The 19,761-nt window shown below is 47.3% G+C and overlaps 1 protein-coding gene across 3 annotated transcripts in view; it reads left to right on the forward strand.

The window, feature by feature from the left end:
- The window catches only part of LOC119181771 (uncharacterized), a 130,213-nt gene that overhangs the window by 88,260 nt on the left and 22,192 nt on the right, over window positions 1–19,761 (forward strand). For all 3 annotated transcript variants that reach the window (XM_075875371.1, XM_075875372.1, XM_075875373.1), the window contains 3 exons: window positions 2,622–2,748; window positions 9,570–9,975; window positions 10,889–11,425. In XM_075875371.1, the coding sequence (XP_075731486.1) occupies window positions 2,622–2,748; window positions 9,570–9,975; window positions 10,889–11,425 (1,070 nt within the window). The remainder of the gene's footprint in view (window positions 1–2,621; window positions 2,749–9,569; window positions 9,976–10,888; window positions 11,426–19,761) is intronic.

Here is a 19,761-nt window from a genome sequence, read left to right on the forward strand (position 1 = left end):
CAGGCTTATCAAATAGGAGACCCTGGAGAACTGGCATCTGATATTTCGTTGCCATTTGTTGCGTGTTTACTGCCCCCGACACATTATTCTCGGGCCCGCCGCCGGATGCGTTATCATTGTCTTTAGAGTTCTCTTCGGACAATATACATGAAGCCTTTTTATACGTGGCGGGTTTCTTGGTGCAAACTTGGGTATCGTGTCCTGCCCTACGACAATGCCCACAGTAAGGTTGCTTCGTCCGAGCGCGACAATCTGAGGCTTTATGGCCGATTTTGTTGCAAACAAAACATTGCACTGAAGTTTTTGAGGTCGTGCTCCCACTTTTCACAGCCATGCCGTTTTCAGCCTTTTCTCGGAAAACAAGCAGGTTAGACTGTCGCTGTGCCTCTAAAAACTGATCTGCCGCTTCAGCCATTTCTTCAAGTTTACGGCAATTCTTTTCACGCAAAAAGAGCGCCACTCGATCATGACACTTACTGATGAACTGTTCAGCTACAATCAGGTCACGAACTGACGCGTATTCTTTGTCTACTTTCGACATTTCCACCCATCGGTCGAAAAAACTCATTAATCGTGCAGCGTACTGCCGGCCGGTTTCTCCCTCTTGAGGCTTACTGTGCCGGAACTTCTCACGGTACCCTTCCGCTGTGAAGCGAAATCGCTGAAATAGAGCCAGTTTCACTTTCTCGTAATCAAGTGCATCTTCAGGGGATAGGCGACCAAACACTTTTAGCGCTTCTCCGCTTAGGCACAAACTCAGAGCCGTGGCCCACTTGTCTCTAGGCCACTCTTGCCCTGTCGCCACATTCTCGAACCTTTTTAAGTACGCATCTAGGTCATCCCGGTTTTCATCAAATCCTGGTATAAAATTATGAGGATTGACGTTGGAAGACACCCTTGATGATCGACCTATGTCTGCCCCGACAGGCTCTCTGGCGGTTTCAGTCTGAGTCAGTTGAAGGCGCAATTGGATCGTCCTTTGGGCCTGCTCCTCGACTTGTAATTGCAACTGCATTTGTTCCTTCTTCGCCTCTCTTTCTGCCGCCCTTTCCTCACGAGCTCGAGCTTCTCGCTCATCAATCCAAGTTTTCAATTCCGCACCTTCCAAACCCATGCGCATGGCTAACGCCATTAAATCTGTCGAGCTCATCTTTTCCTCACTAATCGTCAGCCTGACTCAAGCGATACAAATGGCCTCGTCCTGTCGCAGCGGACGCCAGTGTTACATTGCAGGGGGTGTTATAGCAACGTGCAGGTTCTTAGTTAATGGGTGTCCGAGCCGTCGCCCCAGACTCCCACGAAAAGACGAGGCCGTTTGTACGCCACACTTTATACACACGAAAAACGAACGCACATAACATGGACAGGCTATTTAAAGAATCCTTCACTGTCTCTGTGAACTATCAAAGTCCTAAACTAACCGTCCCTCCTTTTTAGCATGGACACAAGACATGAGGTCGGTCTCACCGAGGTTCGTTGCTACGTCTTGAGCTGGCTTGCGTTGTCCGCACGGTCAACCAGGCGACTAGTTGATGGGTAGGCTCCGCCCCCGCAGCCACGTCGCGGCTGGACACATCTGCTGGAGCTCGTGCCCGTAGCCCTACAGCTCCGCGTTGCTCGCACGGTAGACCAGGTGGACCAGTTGGCGCGGTAGACCAGGCACTACCACCGGCCGCGTCCCGGCCGGACACCTCTGCTGGAACTCGTGCCCGTAGCCCGACAGCTCCGCGTGTCCTCAAGCACAGGATGCCTTGAAGCCGCAGCACGTCAGCGACGCACGGCCGTGGCAGGTAGAACGTGGCAGGTAGGCCGGGCTCGACTGTTACTAGGCTCGGGTCCGGAACCCAACGGCCGAGTCGAGAGCCCCGTCTTCCTCGTTCCTTCTCGTACCTTCGCCGCCACGCTACTCAGCGCTCGTGCTACCTTCGTCGTTGTCTGCTTCAAGCGCGCACTTTGTATGGCGCGCACTTTGAATGGCGCGCACTTTGAAGCTTCGCGCACGACACATATCACACGGGGTATGATGTTTAGCAGCCCCAAATGAGGTTGGATGTTGACTTGACTTCCCAACTACACTAGTGGCTATATTTTTGTGATCACTCAGCGGAATAACACCTTGGGTGCATTTATGTGTACGTCAGAAACAGACTATTTTCGCACTGTACATAAGAATCCTATTATGTCAAAATTAGTAGTGATTGATACAAAACTAAGTGTAGAGGTTTTACGACCCAAACTCATAACGTGATTGTAAGGGACGTGGACCACCTAAGGTCACTTTAAAACAGCTATATCTAAAAAAAAAAAAACTGGCCTATGGCAGTTTTCCTCCATCTAAATGTGGTCGTAGCAGCCGAGATTTCATACCGTGACACCCGGGATAGCAGTGGCGAGTCCCACATGTATAATATTCACGCATCATAATAAACGAAGCATATGTTCTTGTGTAATGTCGCCGATACGTAGGAGAATAAGAAATTATGGACAGTAAAGAGATAATAAAACTAGCCAGAAAAGTCATTAGTTGTGTGTAGTATTTAAATATAACCCCACAGTGGTGTTGAAAAAGACACAAACGACAACAAACGTTGCCCCCCCCCCCCCCCGTTCTTTGTCTTTAGGCCAGTGAGCCCGAGATCTACCTCAAGTCCGGCCAATTCGCCGATCAAGGCTGGTCTCACGGGGACGACAGTGGGCTCGACGAAGCCTACCTCGACGCTCGGCGCACGCACGATATCATCGAAAGAAGTGAGTGAGAAATTCTGTAATTTTTCAAAGCTTCCCTTTTTTATGGAGCAGTCACATGGACACTGGAGACAGGGTTTTGCCGCCAGCGTCACCGTTGCCGTCATGTCCCTTATAAAGTGTAAACCGAGAACACCGCCCCACCTTATCGCATGTTATACGCACTAAGGACGATTCTGGGGATGAGCGTGACTGAAGAAGAGACAAAAAAAATGCCAATGTATCTGCGTGCTTCACTGGCAAAGGTTGTCGAAAGACAACAGTCTTCTGTCTGGAGAGATAGAATAAATCGTTTCTTTGACGTTCTGCGTGAAAAAAAAATTCATGAGTAGGCGCTGCGTGAGACATGATTGCCATCATAACAGTAATTTGAAGAAACAAAGTTTTATAGAACGCAAAGCCACAGGTAGGTCACAGCACCAGGTAGCATTAGTGAAGCGTAAGAAACGCCCATTTTCTAGGTCTTAGCGTTACACTGCCAGGGCTGCGTAATAAGCACTTCGGTCTTTAGAATTGCGTGTTCATGCATTTCAGAAATAAGGTAAGACACTACCTAATATTCCCGTATTGGTACTCTGCCCAAACATGCGTAATACTTGTTTTTTTTTGATGGACAATATTTACCAGTATAAGTAAAGCCATGAGATCAAGATGGATAATCGTACAGCAAGGTGTCAAAATTCTGCTTTTATGGCTGAATCGAGTGACAGACAAAAGAGTAAGGACAGACACACAGATAGACAGTCCAAAGCTTCTGCGTTGGAGCATCCAGAGGAAGACTATCGTCTTTAAAAGCCGGCCGTCTCTGTTGCACGAAGGGCACATGGTTTCATCGGGCGAAGGAGCTTGAAGGGGTGCTGCTAGGAGGACGAAGGTGGGTTTCGCATCTCGAGCAGCAGCTGCGAACTTTGAATATAAGGGCGCGTTCGCGACTGCTGGTGCGCGCACTGTCTCAATGAAAATCTCTAGACGGTTCGCTTAAATGGTGGTGGGCTCTCATTGCATACACTGCGTTGAGATGTTAGACAGCACGAAACTACTTCGCTCCTTAGAGCAGCCTCATTAACTTTGGCCTGAGTTTTCTAGAGTTACGTGAGATCAGATCTAAAAGAAATAGCTGCTATTGCTACGAAGTATAACATTCCAATTCGAACCTATTGCATTCAGGGTTTGTCCTTGAGGTGAAGGTAGGATTACATTACGCAAGTGAAATATTTGAGCGTTAAATCAGTTTGCACTTTGCACGACCAACAATACATGCGACAGGTCTTCTATACTCGTACACTATGGTAATTCAGGCAACAACAGATACAATTTGGTTTTTTTTCCTGAAAGTCACAGAAAAGTGCTTTCTTCGCTTACCACTGTTCTGTTCCTGCCGCAATTTCGAAGCAAGATATGGCACTCCAATCATAGTTGTTCAGCTGAGCACGTTGCACAGTTGATTCTCTCAAATGTAATTGAAGACTGCGAATCAGCATTCATCGTGCTATTCGCAACAAAACGCGGTCGCGAACACGTTTACAATGCCGAAAGCCAGCGGTGTTCGGGATTGATAGACATCGCTCGTCCGAGAACGCATTATGAAGATGCAGAGAGAGGCATATTCGTAACTTCTTTTTCTTAGAAATGCCAGTAACAAATAGAAAAGTTTTGATAGAAGCTTTAAATAAATAAATGCAATTATGTCACCCACCCACCTGCCCACGCACCTACTTTTTTCACCTACCCCCTCACGTGCGCTCGCGTCTGTTCCCTCTTCAGTCTTTAACGCTGCTTTGCCGCAATACAAACACTCTAAAGGCAGAGCATCCTTTACAGTACGAAGTAAAGTGGTCAAGTACGCGAAGTTCACACAGGTGGCAACGACAAGCTCTCTCCTGAGTCTACTCACCCGGGTTTACCTAGATTGAAGTATTTCTGTGAGATTGAGTAGGATAGTGCTGACTATCTGCCAAGATAGCGCTCACGATTGTGCCCTCATGATCATCATTCCGTAAGGCTGCTAGTGACACTCAGCATCCCCTCTCACATTTCCCCAGGCGTCCGTGCCTGACGATAGGCGGCACGAAGAAGACGCCTGACGATAGGCGGAAGGTACGTTTACTCTCTGCTTGAGGAGCAATGGACGGGAGGCTTTGCACGCGGAGTGATAGTATCACATGCACTCCCCATGTTACGGAGATGGCCAGCTTATCGAATCCATTTCAGCGGCGTTTGTGGCTAGCATGTTATGAACCTGGAATTCATGCGGAACATGAAGGTCTCTCGGTGGAAGCTGTCGAGAATGTCCTTATAATTGCTGTAACAAAAATTTTGTGTTTTGGTGTGTGTGGGTATGTATACGTGTGTGTGCGTCTCTGCGTGCGTGCTCACGCACAGAGGTATAGACACATACTCATAGACACCTACTCATTTCCTTAAATGTATGTCTCCACCTTTGCTGTCTTTTTTTTCTTTTTTTGCTCTCTCTTTCTTTCCACTTGGTCGCTTTCTTTTTTCTTGTGTTTCGAGTCACCTCACAGACATATTCAAAGCTTATATATATTCTAGCCTGCTTCATTATCAGTCTCATGGTCCTGTGTGGCACGATATATCAACCACCAGTGGCATATGGCTGACTGTTCTTTATGCTCTTTACATCATTACACGCCACACTCAAGGCGCCAATACACTTCTACGTTAGCCGGCGCGCGTGCGCGCCGGCGTGTGTTTAATCGCGTAACACCGGCGATGCCACGCCAGGTTTCGATATCCTCCTAGTAGATATCAGTGGATGTGCCCACTGACCTTTATTGTGCATCTGCGTGCCATATACTCGCAGGTGCGCGCCGCGCTGCGTTGCTTTGACGCATGCGCCTTTGAGCGCGCAGGGCGTCCCTCCGTCACGAAGGGAGGCAGACACGGTGATGTCTAAGTAACGTCGTCGGTGCGAAATGCGACATGCTGCATTTCGCGGCGGTCGCCACCAGGCCGCGCCGACGACGCTGGTCGCGCCGGTCGCGCCTGGCGTCGCACTTTAGAGTGCTGGCGTTTTTTCTAGCGTGGCGTCGCTGCGCCCTGCCTGCGCGTGCGTCAACGTTGCGTCGGAGTATACTGGGCCCTTCATGACGCGCTCGCCGCCGTTGCGCTAGCTCCACGTGTACCGAATTTGGTATCACGGGAAGTGAATAGACGATGGAAGTAAATGACACGTCCAAACCTGATAATCATAATATGCGTTTCATGTAAAACACAACTACATGCTACGCTCATAGCGTTCACGCGGCCGTTTTGCTAGTTCCACTTATACCAAATTTGGTATTACATGACGTGAATGGACGATGCAAGTAAATGACACATCCAAGCATGATAATCATAATACGGATTCATGTAAAACACGACCACACGCGACGCTCATAGCACGCTCGCGGCCGTTTTGCTAACTCTATATATACCAAAGTTGGTATCAGGTGACATTAATAGATGACGAAGGTAAATGAGACGTCTAAATGTGGTAACCATCACACGGAAGTCTTGTACGGCATAATTTACCTCCGCCTCTTAACGTTGTGCTAATTTTAAAGTGACCTATCACCTTTCCTCATTCGTGCTTCGCATATCATCGATTTCCACTGTACGTAAGATCTGCTAATTTTTTTGTTTCTTTCGTATGTCGCATACCTGCATGTCTGGCAGGATTGATCGCGCCTCGATGCCCGCAGTCGTAAAAAAAAAAAGGTGCGCGATCCAACAAAGGTCACCTGCCACGCGAGAGGGTATGATTGGGTCGAACACACACGTGGTTTATAAACGTCGTTGCCTAGCGAACGCCAGCCAGCACAGTGCAGCGGTTCGGACCATACATGACTGACGCAGTGGTTAAGAGCCAGCGGCACAGATCAATGCATTTGCTTCCCGTCACACGCAGGTGGAGACGCTGTGCAGCGCAGCGTGCGTGATCCAAATGGAGCTAGTGCTCTGCAACTCGCTATGAAAGCTTCTAACGTAGTTAGAAAAGCACGAAAAAAGTTTTTTTTTCGTCTGGAAAGAAACGACGGCAAATCTGCGTACCGCGTTGAAGATTATTACGACCAGAACTGCTAAAAACTTAAATCGCTTGAAAAAAAAAAGCAGAAACTCGCAGGGTCCTTACACACTCGCTTAAGATGAATCTGAGGTACTTTCTTTATGCTTTTCTGGAAGGTGCCTTCTACATCTTACAAAGGACGTAGAAGGCACCTTCGACATCCTTTGATTAATCCGAGTCGACGTATTGATCCCCCCCCCCCCCCCCCCCCCACAGGCATCTTATAAGAGCTGTTTGCAGCTGACAGGGCTTCGCACTGCCTCCGTGATCAGCACACTTCTAACCAAGTGACGATGACGTGTGTTAACCTCTTGGTGTGACTTCACGTCATGGGACGCTATAGCAATGTCACGATGACACCATGTTGACGTCACAAAGTTTTGGCGATTGATGAAATACATGCTGATGTGACCACGTCAAAATAATTTTTTCTACTTACTAGTGTTGACACCGGCATTAACAACGCCAACGGTCAATTTTCGGGTATGGTGAGACAACTATATATAAGGCTTTCGCCTTAATACTCCTAAATAATCCTGGATGCTAGAATCAAGATGCAGCGAATGTGAACGACAATTCCAGTTGAAAGTCTGCCACCTCAACAGGACGTGGGGACAGAATACACTTTTGTTGTCAAGCTGTTGCACAACAGAAATTCACATCACTGCGTCAGGAATCTCTGACAACTACGGGATGAATGAATGAGTGAATAAACTTTAATTAAAGTCCGGCAGTTTTCACCGGGCGAGGTGGGGGAAGATGGGATTAACCCCTGTCCCTTCCCACTCTCCGTCGATTATGATGGCGGTGCCTCAGGTGACCGCTCAAAGTCCTTGCACCCGGGTGGCGAAAATGTTGTTTCGACGGCAGAAAACTCTGTTCTGAAGAGAAGCTTTGCTGTCATTTTTAACATATTTAAAAGTGAAATCCAAAACTCTAATGTCGCCGTTTCGTGCCACCTCGTGGCACTCCGTCAAGACACGCGGGCATTACGCTCATTCATGCGGTACACTCGCACTCTGGAGAAAAGCGGAAGCTTTGGGAAAGGAGCGATGAACAAGCAGATGTAGTAAGAGGCCGGAAAGGGCAGAGGTGAAGAGAGCCTTCATTGGCACGTCTTGTAGACCTTCATTTGCAGCGGCACGCGCAGGGAGAGAGTGGTAAGTGCCGCGTCGATGGGTCTACGTTCCGAACACGCTATAAGAAAAAAAAAAAAACGAGAGGGGCCGCCTTTTCCGTTGGCTCACAGCGTTCTGTCGATCGAAGCGTCTGGGTCAGTTCGGGGCATACGGTTCCCGGAACTATACTTGAGCAGTTGCATTCGGCGCGTGAAGGCGCCCTTTTGCATATGTGCGGAGTGGAGCGGATGTTTTGCGAAGAGACGCAGTCGACGGCTGATGATCCGAAAAGCATGGTAAAATCACATACACTTTCACTGACAGATTGTTCTTGCGCACTTGCACACGCACCTGCGGACGTGATGGTAGCTCCCGATGGTCTTTTCAGTACCAGCTCGCAGGGGGGTGCTTTGGAAAACTTTGGAAAATTATATAGCTCCCAGAAAAGTAGGTGAATAGTGCTAAGTTGTTGTCGTGTTCCTTTTCTTCTCCGTTTATTTGTGCGGCACAATGTTGGTACGCGAAAATTTTCAAAGGGTTGGCGATGTAGAAGTGAAGCTAGCCCGATGAGTATTGAGTAGTAACTTTGCAGCAACGTGAAATCAGTGATTGTTTCAACGTGCTGCCTTCTCTTTAATTAGCCTCCGGCCTATAGATATTATGGACTGTCGTTGAACGTCACAGATTTTAGAAAGTTAACTTCTAAACGACACAGGCTTTTTTGTAGATTACCCAGTCAGATAATAAATAAAAACTAGAAGCAAAAACCATGAAGTCAGCGTGATCAATCCGTCAATCTTTTCTGTCGATATGTAGATAGTCTACACGCCGTTGTAGCCTAGCAGTTGTGGTCAGCGACTGCTAATGCGAAGGTCGCGGGATCAAGTTACAGTCGAGGTGACCACATTTTAACGGAAGTAGAATGCCCGAGGCCCGAGTGCTTATATTTAGAAGCACGTCGACGAGCGTTGTTATATCGCAATTGCCGCAATCCTTCGCTACGGCGTCTCTCACAATCACGTGGTGGTTTTAAGGCTTTAAACCTAAAGAAAACTTCCAGGGTCTCCTGTGCGTTCGCCTAAGATTACTTGAAGGCGAAAACAATCTTATATTTTGTTTTATTCTTGCGCGATGTATTGGTCTTCGCCGCCCCCCTGAGAAGGCTCCCTGTACCTTATTTGGTAGTTTTACTTTGTGCCCTGAATGGTAGACATTGCGAGATTTCTGCACTTCGCAATGTTTTGCACTCACTGCGTGGTCGGTCTTCTTTTCACCAGACGGGGACGTCATTTAATCACCTCAAAATGTGACGTCACGAAGACGTCGTAGTGACCTCGCGATAATGGCACCAGTTGTGGCGATCCATGACGTCATGTGACGTCTCCGTATCGTCACTGTCACAATGTGACGTCACAGTACCGACGACGTCGCCATCATGTCACCAAATAAAGTCATATGACGATGACATCTTATGACGACGTCATTGTCATATGACGTCATGTGGGAACGTGATGACGTCTTCACTCGACTATTCTTTTCTGGCACCACTCATGTTGACACACCGTCTGTGAATATTCGCATTCGATGAGTAATCTAAGCTTTTCTCCTTAACGCTATCGTTTATTGTACACTCGCAGGGATAGGCATTATCTCCCCGCCACCCCTCTCCAGCCCGGACGTCTTCTTGCCACCCTTGGACACCACGCGGCTACTCCTGTCCCGACCGAGCAAGGGTCGTCGGTCGGCCGGCAATAACGGAGCCGTCGCTGGTGGTGCCACCACTGCCACCACTACGTACCAGTGGTCCAACGGAGGCACTGCGGGAGCCGGACCGTACCAGCAGCACCGGGTGACCACTACAACGACCACGACTACGCACCGGTCTACGACCACGGTCGAAGAGACGAGCGTCAGGGACCAGGTGCACCTGCTCAGGCTACCAGCACCACCACCCAAGGAAGAGAGAGATACGGTCGAAAGAGAAGGCAAGCAAGAAGAGAATGATCGCCAACAGCAGGCTCTCGGTGACCAGTCAGAAGACAGGTAAGCACACAATCGATCGATCGATCGATAGATAGATAAATAGATAGATAGATAATTTAGTTAGTTAGTTAGATAGATAGATAGATAGATAGATAGATAGATAGATAGATAGATAGATAGACAGATAGATATATAGATAGATAGATTCTTCGCATAGGCAGAGTACCATCTGAGCATCACGTGCAGGTGAATCTGACAGCGATAATTACAAGCACTGTTATACAATACCTACAATATCCGAATGACGAAAGTATTTCGGGTAATGGATGTATTATATAAGAGTGCTTTTAATGCCACAGTGAGCTGAGCGTCGTTCTGCAATATTGCAAGCACGCAACTTGGAATAAACTCATGAACACTAAAGAAGAGTTAAACGCATTTGGTTGTGTGCAGAATGATCAAAACTCTGATGCGTGTACTTTCCTCTTTACGTCTTCAGAAATATTTTATAAAGCCAAAAATAACTACGAGGTGAATTAGAAATGATAATGATATTTTCTGTTCACTGAACTATCAGAAAGCGGCGCCATTTAAAGAACTTGAACCTTCCCGATAAGAGTAATTGCTTAATCGGATATTTAAATTATGGCTTTCGTTTTAATGCTGCCTCTATACATACTCCTATGTTCTGACGACAGATTGGTTATCTACAGCTTCGTATATAACTTCAGTTTTACCTTTTGGCCTTAACGCACAAGCACTCACTCATTTTGGTGTAACTTGTCTGCGGCTTTCGCCGTAGCTGTTCTGCACGCATGAACAAAAACGCGCGCACGCAACGCACCTGCCGTCTTGTGTTGTTTAGTGACAACAAATACAGCTAAAAATACTCATACTTCACGCGTCATACGCTCGAACGGGCCAAAACACACTTGTCACCGCCCTACCCTATTTCTTCATCAAACGTGCGCAGGGTGCACGAGGAGCACACGGTGGGCGAGGCCGACGGCCCCGAACTGAGCGACGCACCGCCGCCCGCCGCGTCGGTTCGGAGAAGACCCTCGGTGTCCTCGTCGCACCTGGAGGTCACCGGCGCCGACGCCAAGGACCTCGCGCCAGGGTTCGACGAAGTCGGAGGCAAAGACCGCGCTGACGAGGGCGACGACGACTCTTCGGCGCAGCAGCGCGATCAACAACAGCGCGAGCCCGGCGAAGCGTCGGCAGCATTGTCGCTGGCATCGGTCAGAGACCGGCGCAGCCGTAGTGACGGAGCGGCCACGGTCACGCTAAAGCTGCCCTCGCCCACGTCCGATGCCCCTCAGACGCGCACCTTCGGGTCTCACCGGAGGCCCAGCCTGAGCGAGTCCCGTCGCAGGAGCGTCGCCACCGTGCCCGTAGCCGAGAGCAGCAGGCTCTCGGTGCCGACCTACCAACAGCAGCCGAGGAAGCTGAGCTTCGCCGGCGGATCGTTCGGGTCTAAACGTGGCGACGATGACAGTGGGGGCCAAAGGCGAGTTCTTTAGCCTTATTCATTCGTCCACCCAGCTCCTCTACAGGCCATTGTAAAATGTCCTTCTCTTATTCCATACAACAGTTATATATGAATGGCTGAGAGTAAAGTGTGTAAAAAGAAGTACCATCCACGAATGGCAGTGACGTGTCCGTCCGACCACTCCATAGCAGGACGTCCAACGTACTTAAATGATTCGCCTAAAAATTGCAAGAATATCTGGCAGCATAAGGAAGTGAACATCTTTCAGAATTGTGTTGGCCTGTATGAGGATTACATTTACCGCTCGCTCATGTTGTATGAGGATTACATTTAACGCTCGCTTCAATTTCGAAAATCGTGTGCTATCACCATACCTCATGAAAATAGCCAATTTCGAGGAATATTTGTGGTTTCTAAAACAGGGAGAACTTACAATGCGACTATATGACATCGTGTTTGATTAACTTTCCTGTCCCTGAGTATTTTCCTTTTTAAGTGTTCTCTTACTTTTTCTTCTTCATTAGTACTATCAGTCGTGATTCATTGGTCTGCCCTTCGATGCCACTGGTGGTTTTCGCAGCCTGCAAATCTGGGGCCGCATTTACCAAACATCTCGCGGAAGTGCTTTTTCTTATTATTCTGCCGGATTCGTTCGATATTGATACATCTGGCATCGCTGATTGGCTCAGATATTCTCTCACAAAAATTTTTAACTCAAAACGTTTCAACTTTTAAATTTTAACTAAAGCCAGTTTAAGGTAAATTTTAACTTGAGCCAAGTACTTGCACATGACTGTGTTAAGCATTCGGTCGTTGAAAACTTCGCCAAACTGAAACACACCAGTTCTGATAAGTCCATTTTAATGCAAATTGTTTATTCACGCACTTTGATTTCAATGCTCCAATTTCCGTGTTCGTGCGATGTTGTGAAAATTCTCAGCATGAATCTTAGTTTGTCACATTGCTTAACGTACACTACGTCTTTGTTCACGAATATTCCGTTCCGCTGTCTGTAGTCCGCTTTGCCCTTCAAGCCCAAGGAGGCTGTGGCAGACCGATTTCATGTCGCACTTCTGCTCTTTCAAAATAGTAATAAATTATTATTATTATTATTATTATTATTATTATTATTATTATTATTATTATTATTATTACATAACGTCCACATAAATAACGACATGCACAAACAGGAACCATTAAAAGCGGAGAAAGAGTTGGTATGAGAACACAATGACACAAAAGTTGTTAACGTACAGAAAACAGAGACGTGAGCGATGATAAACACTTACGCATTTAGCGCATCGTTGCGAAATTCAAAGGTGTCATTCAGTGAATTTGTTTGTGCGTGCCGTTCACGGTCTCAAATGGCATTCGTTCTACTGGGAGGATGAAATGATCTTGCGAGCGCCAGGCCCACCGGCGTGTAAAAGTAGCTGATTCAACTGGAACCATTTCGCCCGCTATAAAAAAAAGCTGAACCAGCAAAACAGTTTGCGGAGGAATGAACAGCATCTCTGTGAAAGCAGAGCGGCGTCTGGCACCTTTCGCTGGGTTTTGACTCGCACGAGAAACTTTCAACTCGTATACCTATATATACAATCAGAAGGCGCTCAGCATTCTCATTTTCGAGCTCTTGCTCCGCTTTAGAGCCCTGAGCCCTTACACCGAGAGCACGTGACGCGGGGAGAGAAAATAAACGCAGGAAACCGGCAGTTGGGCGCGCGTTGGCAAATCGTGGAGGCGGAATTGGATGCATTCACCTTTGAATTGGCGACGCGTGCAAACGTGCTGATAACGGCGCAGTCCTGAAAAGGTAGTGAACAAAAAAAAAAAAAAAGAAAGTGCGCGCGGTGGCTGCCTGGCGCCGGGGCTTTGAAACGATGCAGCAAAGCTAGCAAACAAAGGCCGAAGTGAAGAAAGCGGACATTGAGTATTCGTTGAGCAGCCGTCGAAGTTGTTTGCGCAGCGCCAGTCATCAAAGGTTGAGTGCACTTCACAAAGACTCAAAGGCATTTGAAAAGAAAAAAAACACATCAGAAAGGCTCGAATACACCTAAAGTACGTAAACGATGCCTAAGCTCTACAATCAAGCCCCAATAAGTTTAGAAATTGCAGCATATTCAAGTCACCCTGTTGAAATTAACACATCCGACGTGACTGGTCCTGATCATCTTATACCCGCTTTGAGCCCGAAGAAGGGGACTAACGTGATGTAGGAAAAAGAAACAAGTACTAGAGGTTTACGTGGTTTACGTCTTTTTTTTTCAAAATATTGTTTCAACATGACCCTATTATAGTTGCAAAACGTAGAATTATGAGCGACATAACAGGAAACGCTGTTCGTGAATAAAGAACGATTACCTGTCGTGTACCGATATGAGTGCGATGTATGAAATTGGCAGGTCCGCTTCTCAGCTTGAGCAATCAGTGGGACAAATACTTTTGAATTCCCTGCCTGCGTGTATACCCGCAATGACCTTGAAAGGGTAATTTCAGTGTTCCCTCGCGAATCCTTCTTGAACGTAACCCCACCCCAAAAGATTCCGGTGCAGGAAGTTTCCCAGAAAGCTATGTTCCCGCTTGGTTTGAAAACACAGATTAACCAAATAGACGTTCCAGCTTATAGCACTTGCGACCGACACGGCTACGTACTAGGTTAGAAGCGCCGCGCACTAACATCGCAGAAATCGGCATTTTCAGTTGAGCCCGTTCTGCGTAAACTTACGGGTGCAGCTGTACATGGTAGCAGGGACATGTGCTGCAGGCAGGGCACAAAGGATTCCAAGTAAGCTGAGGCGATGCAGCCATCTCGACGTTCTTTATTAAAGCGGCCCACTCGTGGGGTAGATGCCACGCAGGGCGACGCGCTACGTGGAGGATAAAGCCTGTGATGATGCTGCGCCAAGTTTGGAAATCACTGGTAGAACTTGCCACATCTGGCGTGGTGAGCCTGGTAGTCTTCGACGTCAAACAACGGACTCATACGATTACACTTCGGCAGTATTTGTGCTGCTTGACTATGAAGTAATACCAACTAGTCCACACTGCTGCGCTGCTCAAGACCGTCGCGATTCCGAGAGGACGCTGCTCACACTGGAGCACTCGCGTCCCATCTGCAAGCAGTTGGGCGGATTTCCGGCTTCAGAGCAATAAGGGGCGCGTTTCTCTCTCTGCCTCACACACACCCTCACACACACACACACACACACACACACACACACACACACACACACACACACACACACACACACACACACACACACACACACACACACACACACACACACACACACACACACACACACACGCACACACACACACACACACACACACACACACACACACACACACACACACACACACACACACACACACACACACACAAACAGGTACTAAAAGCGCTGCTTTGCGCTCGAAAACACGCTGTTTAGCGTGAGAAGCACACAGTCCACGAGATAATGCTGAGCACTCACAAAGCACAATGGGTGTTCATCGCAACAACTGCGCCTCGCGAAGTAATGAAAGGAGAACAAAGGCGAGTGAAACACGCGGGCCGCGCCAAAGGGGCTTTCCGCGCCGTCGACACACCATGGGCCACGCAGCCGACTGCGTTCGTTGCATCCGGGCTTTTAGCGACGAGGACTCCTTTTCCAGCTACTGGAGTGACTGTTTGCTCGAGTGTTTCACCTGATTCTGCTCCTATTCCTCTTTTCCTCAGCTTTATTCTGTTGTGTGTGTTGCATCAGCAGCAGTGGAAGAGAAGCGTGTTTCTTCACCGCGCGGGCAAAGAGACGACGAGGAAAACTAAGAGAAAAGGATGAAAAAAAAAGAAGACAAGCGTTCCGGAATTAAGAGGAATCAGCAAGAGCAGGCGACCGAGGTCACGCATGGTGGTTTCTGGGTAGCCGCGGTATTTGTGGTGCCAAGAAGAAAGAGAGACGCAACTGGATGAGATGAAAAAAAAAAGAGAGAGGAGGGGTGGTACCGGGAAACAAAAAGGAAGGCAAACAGTCATCGAAAAGGGCGGAGCTGTTTTGTAACCCATGGCAACCGTGTTTTCTTTCCCGCCTGTTTGCCTTCTTCCTCGGCGCTTCTCTACATGTGGTTCTCTCATTTGTGTGTTCGTTTTTTGCCCGTATCTGGAACATTTATATCCGCCCAAACTTCTCTATACGCACTACATGCCACCACCTCATGCGCTGTTTACGCACACGTCATCGTCGTGCCTTCCAGCTCTCTCTGCTGTTTTCTCCGTGCATTTTTCGCATTTTGAGAGCGCTTTACCTTTCTCGCCATTGTTCGCGCTGATCTCCTGTTTATGCGCTTTGTAGTGACGTCCCGCACACGAGCAGAAGATATAGCCTACTCGTACGCTTTTCACCGCATAAATTTACCGCGGAGTCTTGTACTTTCAAGTACACGGCCGCTCTTTCAACGTTCACACGTTTGCGTTCCCTGTTTTGTCGTTCCCAATAAGCGGGCGCTCTCTGTTTAGTGGCGCGACTGCTCTTCCCACACCTTCCTAAGCTATTCCCGATTTCCCCCTTCTACCTCTATGTTTTTTTCACATGTCCCAAATATTGTAACAGTGCGTAGTTTGTCTATAAGCCTCTATGTGTACAGTGGGTGGCAAAGGGAATATGGAGTGAAAGAAGATGTAGTTGATGAAACACAGAACGCTGTCGAAGTTCTTGCAATCTTATGTAAATAAATTGATGGCATGTTCGTGAGAGTTGTGTCGGCGCATTCTGTATGACAACTTGTTTGGGGAAGATATGACGCACTGTGTCGACAGTTGAAAAGCGTGCACTAAACACGTCTTGCGTGCGTGTGTTCCACTGCGACTTCATGGTGACGTCATAATTATAGCACACATTTCGGCGATCTGTCACGTCACATCTATACGTGGTACGGCGCCTTCATGACTGGATGATGTTTTTCTGCATAACTTGTCTCCGACGTCGTGGGGCGTGAAGCCGACGGTCAAATCTTGTGTTTCATATGGGATCTAAAGCTTTTGCCACCTTAATATTCTTCCTATTTATGTGAGTGAGTGAGTGAGTGAGTGAGGGAGGGAGGGAGGGAGGGAGGGAGGGAGTGTGTGTGTCTGTGTGAGTGTGTGCGTGTGTGTGCGCGTGTGTGTACGCTCGTGTATGTGTGTGGTCGATACCTTTTGTCGCTTTTCAGACGCTCAGCTGACCGAAATCGTTGTGATGACACTGTTATTCTGGTTTGAACATTTTTTAAATGCTCAAACATCGCAACCGATGAACCGACTGACTGAATGAAAGGCTTCTCGTACAAATATCTTTCTCACCGACGTGCTATCACTGTCACCATCATACGTTTCACTGTATGCTCATTGTCGGTGGCGTGTGGCGGAATAAAAAAAACAGGTCAATACAAATGATGCGGAGAAGATACGTCCGCTTCAAGTGAGAAATCTGCACGGCAAGATTCTTACATTACCACCTTTTTTTATTGAAGTGATGAGATAGGAGAGGTTGGTGTCATTATGACGGTACTGGCTACTACAAGTACTCACTTTGCAGACAAAATATCTAATAAGAAAAATAACAAGGCCACAAAATGCAATGCAGTAGAACACACGATGTGAAAATACTGCACTGCCGAATATCGCATGGCGGTTCAGATACGCCTGACAGGTACATGAGCACACAAGTGTTGTATGAGAATTTAAAATAAAAAAAGTCTTTTCACATGTGTAGATGTTCAAACTAAAATATTCTGTTAACCAGGGCAAACGGTAGTAGAAGTTGTTGGCTCGCAGCATAAATAACCAAGCGTAAAACATGATGACGGAAGGAATATAAACATTGCATCGTTCTTTATGTGCTGCTGCATTCCCTTTGCTTACGCTGTGGTAACTTACGGTCGGTCAGTAGCCGAGGCAGCTCGTTGTGCAATTGTTTAACTACCAGCGAACCAGTCTAGCGTATGAAGATGAAACAGCTTCTTTTGCGTCTCTGTCAGCCAACGAAGCACCGAATTGGGAAATTTTCATTTCCCAACCCAGTGAACCAGAAAACCCATACTAGGATAGTCCTCGAGCAGAGTTTAGGGGCGACCGGCTTAAATGCAAGGCTGCAGGTACACTGCAGTATGCTTGTGAGTGTTCTAGACCCATATATCTTCCCTTCTCCTTTTGCTTCCTAATTCCTACACACATGTATGATAGCAAAGCTGAAAGCAAGAAATGCTTAAGTTTGAACTTTGTAATATATCGGAGGTGTCTTAAACAATGAAAAACAGTGGCGTTTAAACACAGAGACGCAGCGAAGTAAGTTAATTGAAGTTTGTTTACAAGCGAACAATATTACACAGAAAGGTTAGAAAAATTTACAGGTAACACATTATACTGACTTCAGTGGTTTTACGTGCCAAAACCAAGATATGATTATAAGACACGCCAAAGATGACGACAATGGGAATTTCAGCCACCTGTGGTTCTTTAACGTGTACTACAAAACAAAACTTTGAATATGCCCTATCTACAATGTAGCATGAATTTAGAGTACAGGATGCCATTAACGTAAGTAGTACAGACCATTAACAATCTTTCAGCGGCTTGATGTAACCAACGTTGGATTTACAGAGCGACCACTTAGACGTAGACAGCTATTAAAACGCGGCAAGCGCAAAATCTTTTTCGTTGATCCCTTTTCAGTTGTATATATTCACAACTCCTGATGCAGTGGCTGCTTGGTGCGTGGGTGCTTTCGTATGTCTGAGTCATTTTCAGGTGTCAAAGCTGCACTCCTACCTTTATTGCCTATGCACGCGTATATATATGTCATTCACGTTCTGCTCTTTCGTCGTAGGCCTCAGATTTGCAATTGCAAGATAGGACGGTCATCCTACCTGTCTAGTTAACTTCCCTGCCTTCTCTTCATTACCATCTCCCCTTCTCCCCCCATGTCTCTCAATCCACCTTTCACGGAAGGAATGTGAGAAAGAAAGAAAGAAAGAAAGGAAGGAAGAAAGGAAGAAAGGAAGAAAGGAGGAAAGGAAGAAAGGAAGGAATGAAGAAAGGAAGAAAGGAAGGAAGGAAGGAAAGAAGGAAGGAAGGAAGGAAGGAAGGAAGGAAGGAAGGAAGGAAGGAAGGAAGGAAGGAAGGAAGGAAGGAAGGAAGGAAGGACGTGGACAAGCCTGGACACATTCCCGACCCACGCAGATGCATATTTGCGCCAGTTCCCTGCTCACTGGACATACTACACGGGGCTGTACGCGCTCGTGGGCGTAAAAAGAGCGGTGAATTGCAAAGTATTCGGCCCTCCGAAAGACCGCGTTGAATTGCAAAACAGGGCGGTCTTTCGGAGGAGCTTTCGTGCATCGTCAGTGACCACCCTTCCTCGTGGCATGTGCACTTTGTGGCTGTCGATTGATTTCATGAACTCCAGCGTCCGTCCCAGCTGCGAATGGTGAAACAGAAAAGGTGGAAACAGCTTTAAGGGTTTCCTTGGAACGTTCAATGAGATTCTTCGCAATCTTTTTCAGTCATTCATATTTACGTGAAGCATTGGCTGTGCACGGAGCAACAGGCGAACGACAGGCAGAAAAAAGCAGCCAGTGCATTGGGAAGCTGGCGCGGAAATGCGAAACTATAGTAACACCCAAGCAGGGAAACTGCGTGGGTGAGTGAGGGAGTACGAATGAGTAGGTGAGTGATTGAAGAAATATCTATGGGAGGGAGTGAGTGAATCAGTAAGTGAATAGGGGAAAGAGTGAGTCCGTGAGTAGGTGTTTGAGTGAATCAGTAGGTGATTAAGTGAATGAAGGAATGGGTGGATGAACACGTTTGAGAATAAATGAGTAAAGTAGTCGGGGAGTAGGTGAGTGAGCAAGTGGCTAAGTGAGCCAGTGAGTGTGTAAGTTAGTGACTGAGAGAGTGAATGCAGTAAGTGAATACGCGTCTGAAAGAATGAGTACCTCAGTGAGTGAGTGAGTGAGTGAGTGAGTGAGCGATTGAGTAGGTGAGGAAGGTAGTGAATGAAAAAGTAAAGTAGGCGTGTGATTCAATCAGAGCGTAGAACAGTGTGCCTAGACGGGACAGTAAGCTACAAGCAGCACACATGCACAGCGCTGTGCTTCTTGTGACTTTCTGTCCCATCTAGGCACGCTCTTCCAAGCTCAGTATGCACGAAGTGGCCTGCCAACAATCAGTGGTAAGTCAATCAGTCAATGAGTGAATGAATGAGTGAGTGAACCAGGGGAGACATATGGATCACTCTGGTTCAAATTTATACGGCTCACCTATCAGCTGTTCGTCAGATTTTTTCCGCCCTGTCTTGAAATTGAGCTTTCGCATAACAAAATTCAGATTTTCATAGTTC

The sequence above is a fragment of the Rhipicephalus microplus genome, chromosome 10, assembly GCF_043290135.1.
Source record: "Rhipicephalus microplus isolate Deutch F79 chromosome 10, USDA_Rmic, whole genome shotgun sequence".
In the NCBI taxonomy this organism is placed as follows: domain Eukaryota; kingdom Metazoa; phylum Arthropoda; class Arachnida; order Ixodida; family Ixodidae; genus Rhipicephalus; species Rhipicephalus microplus.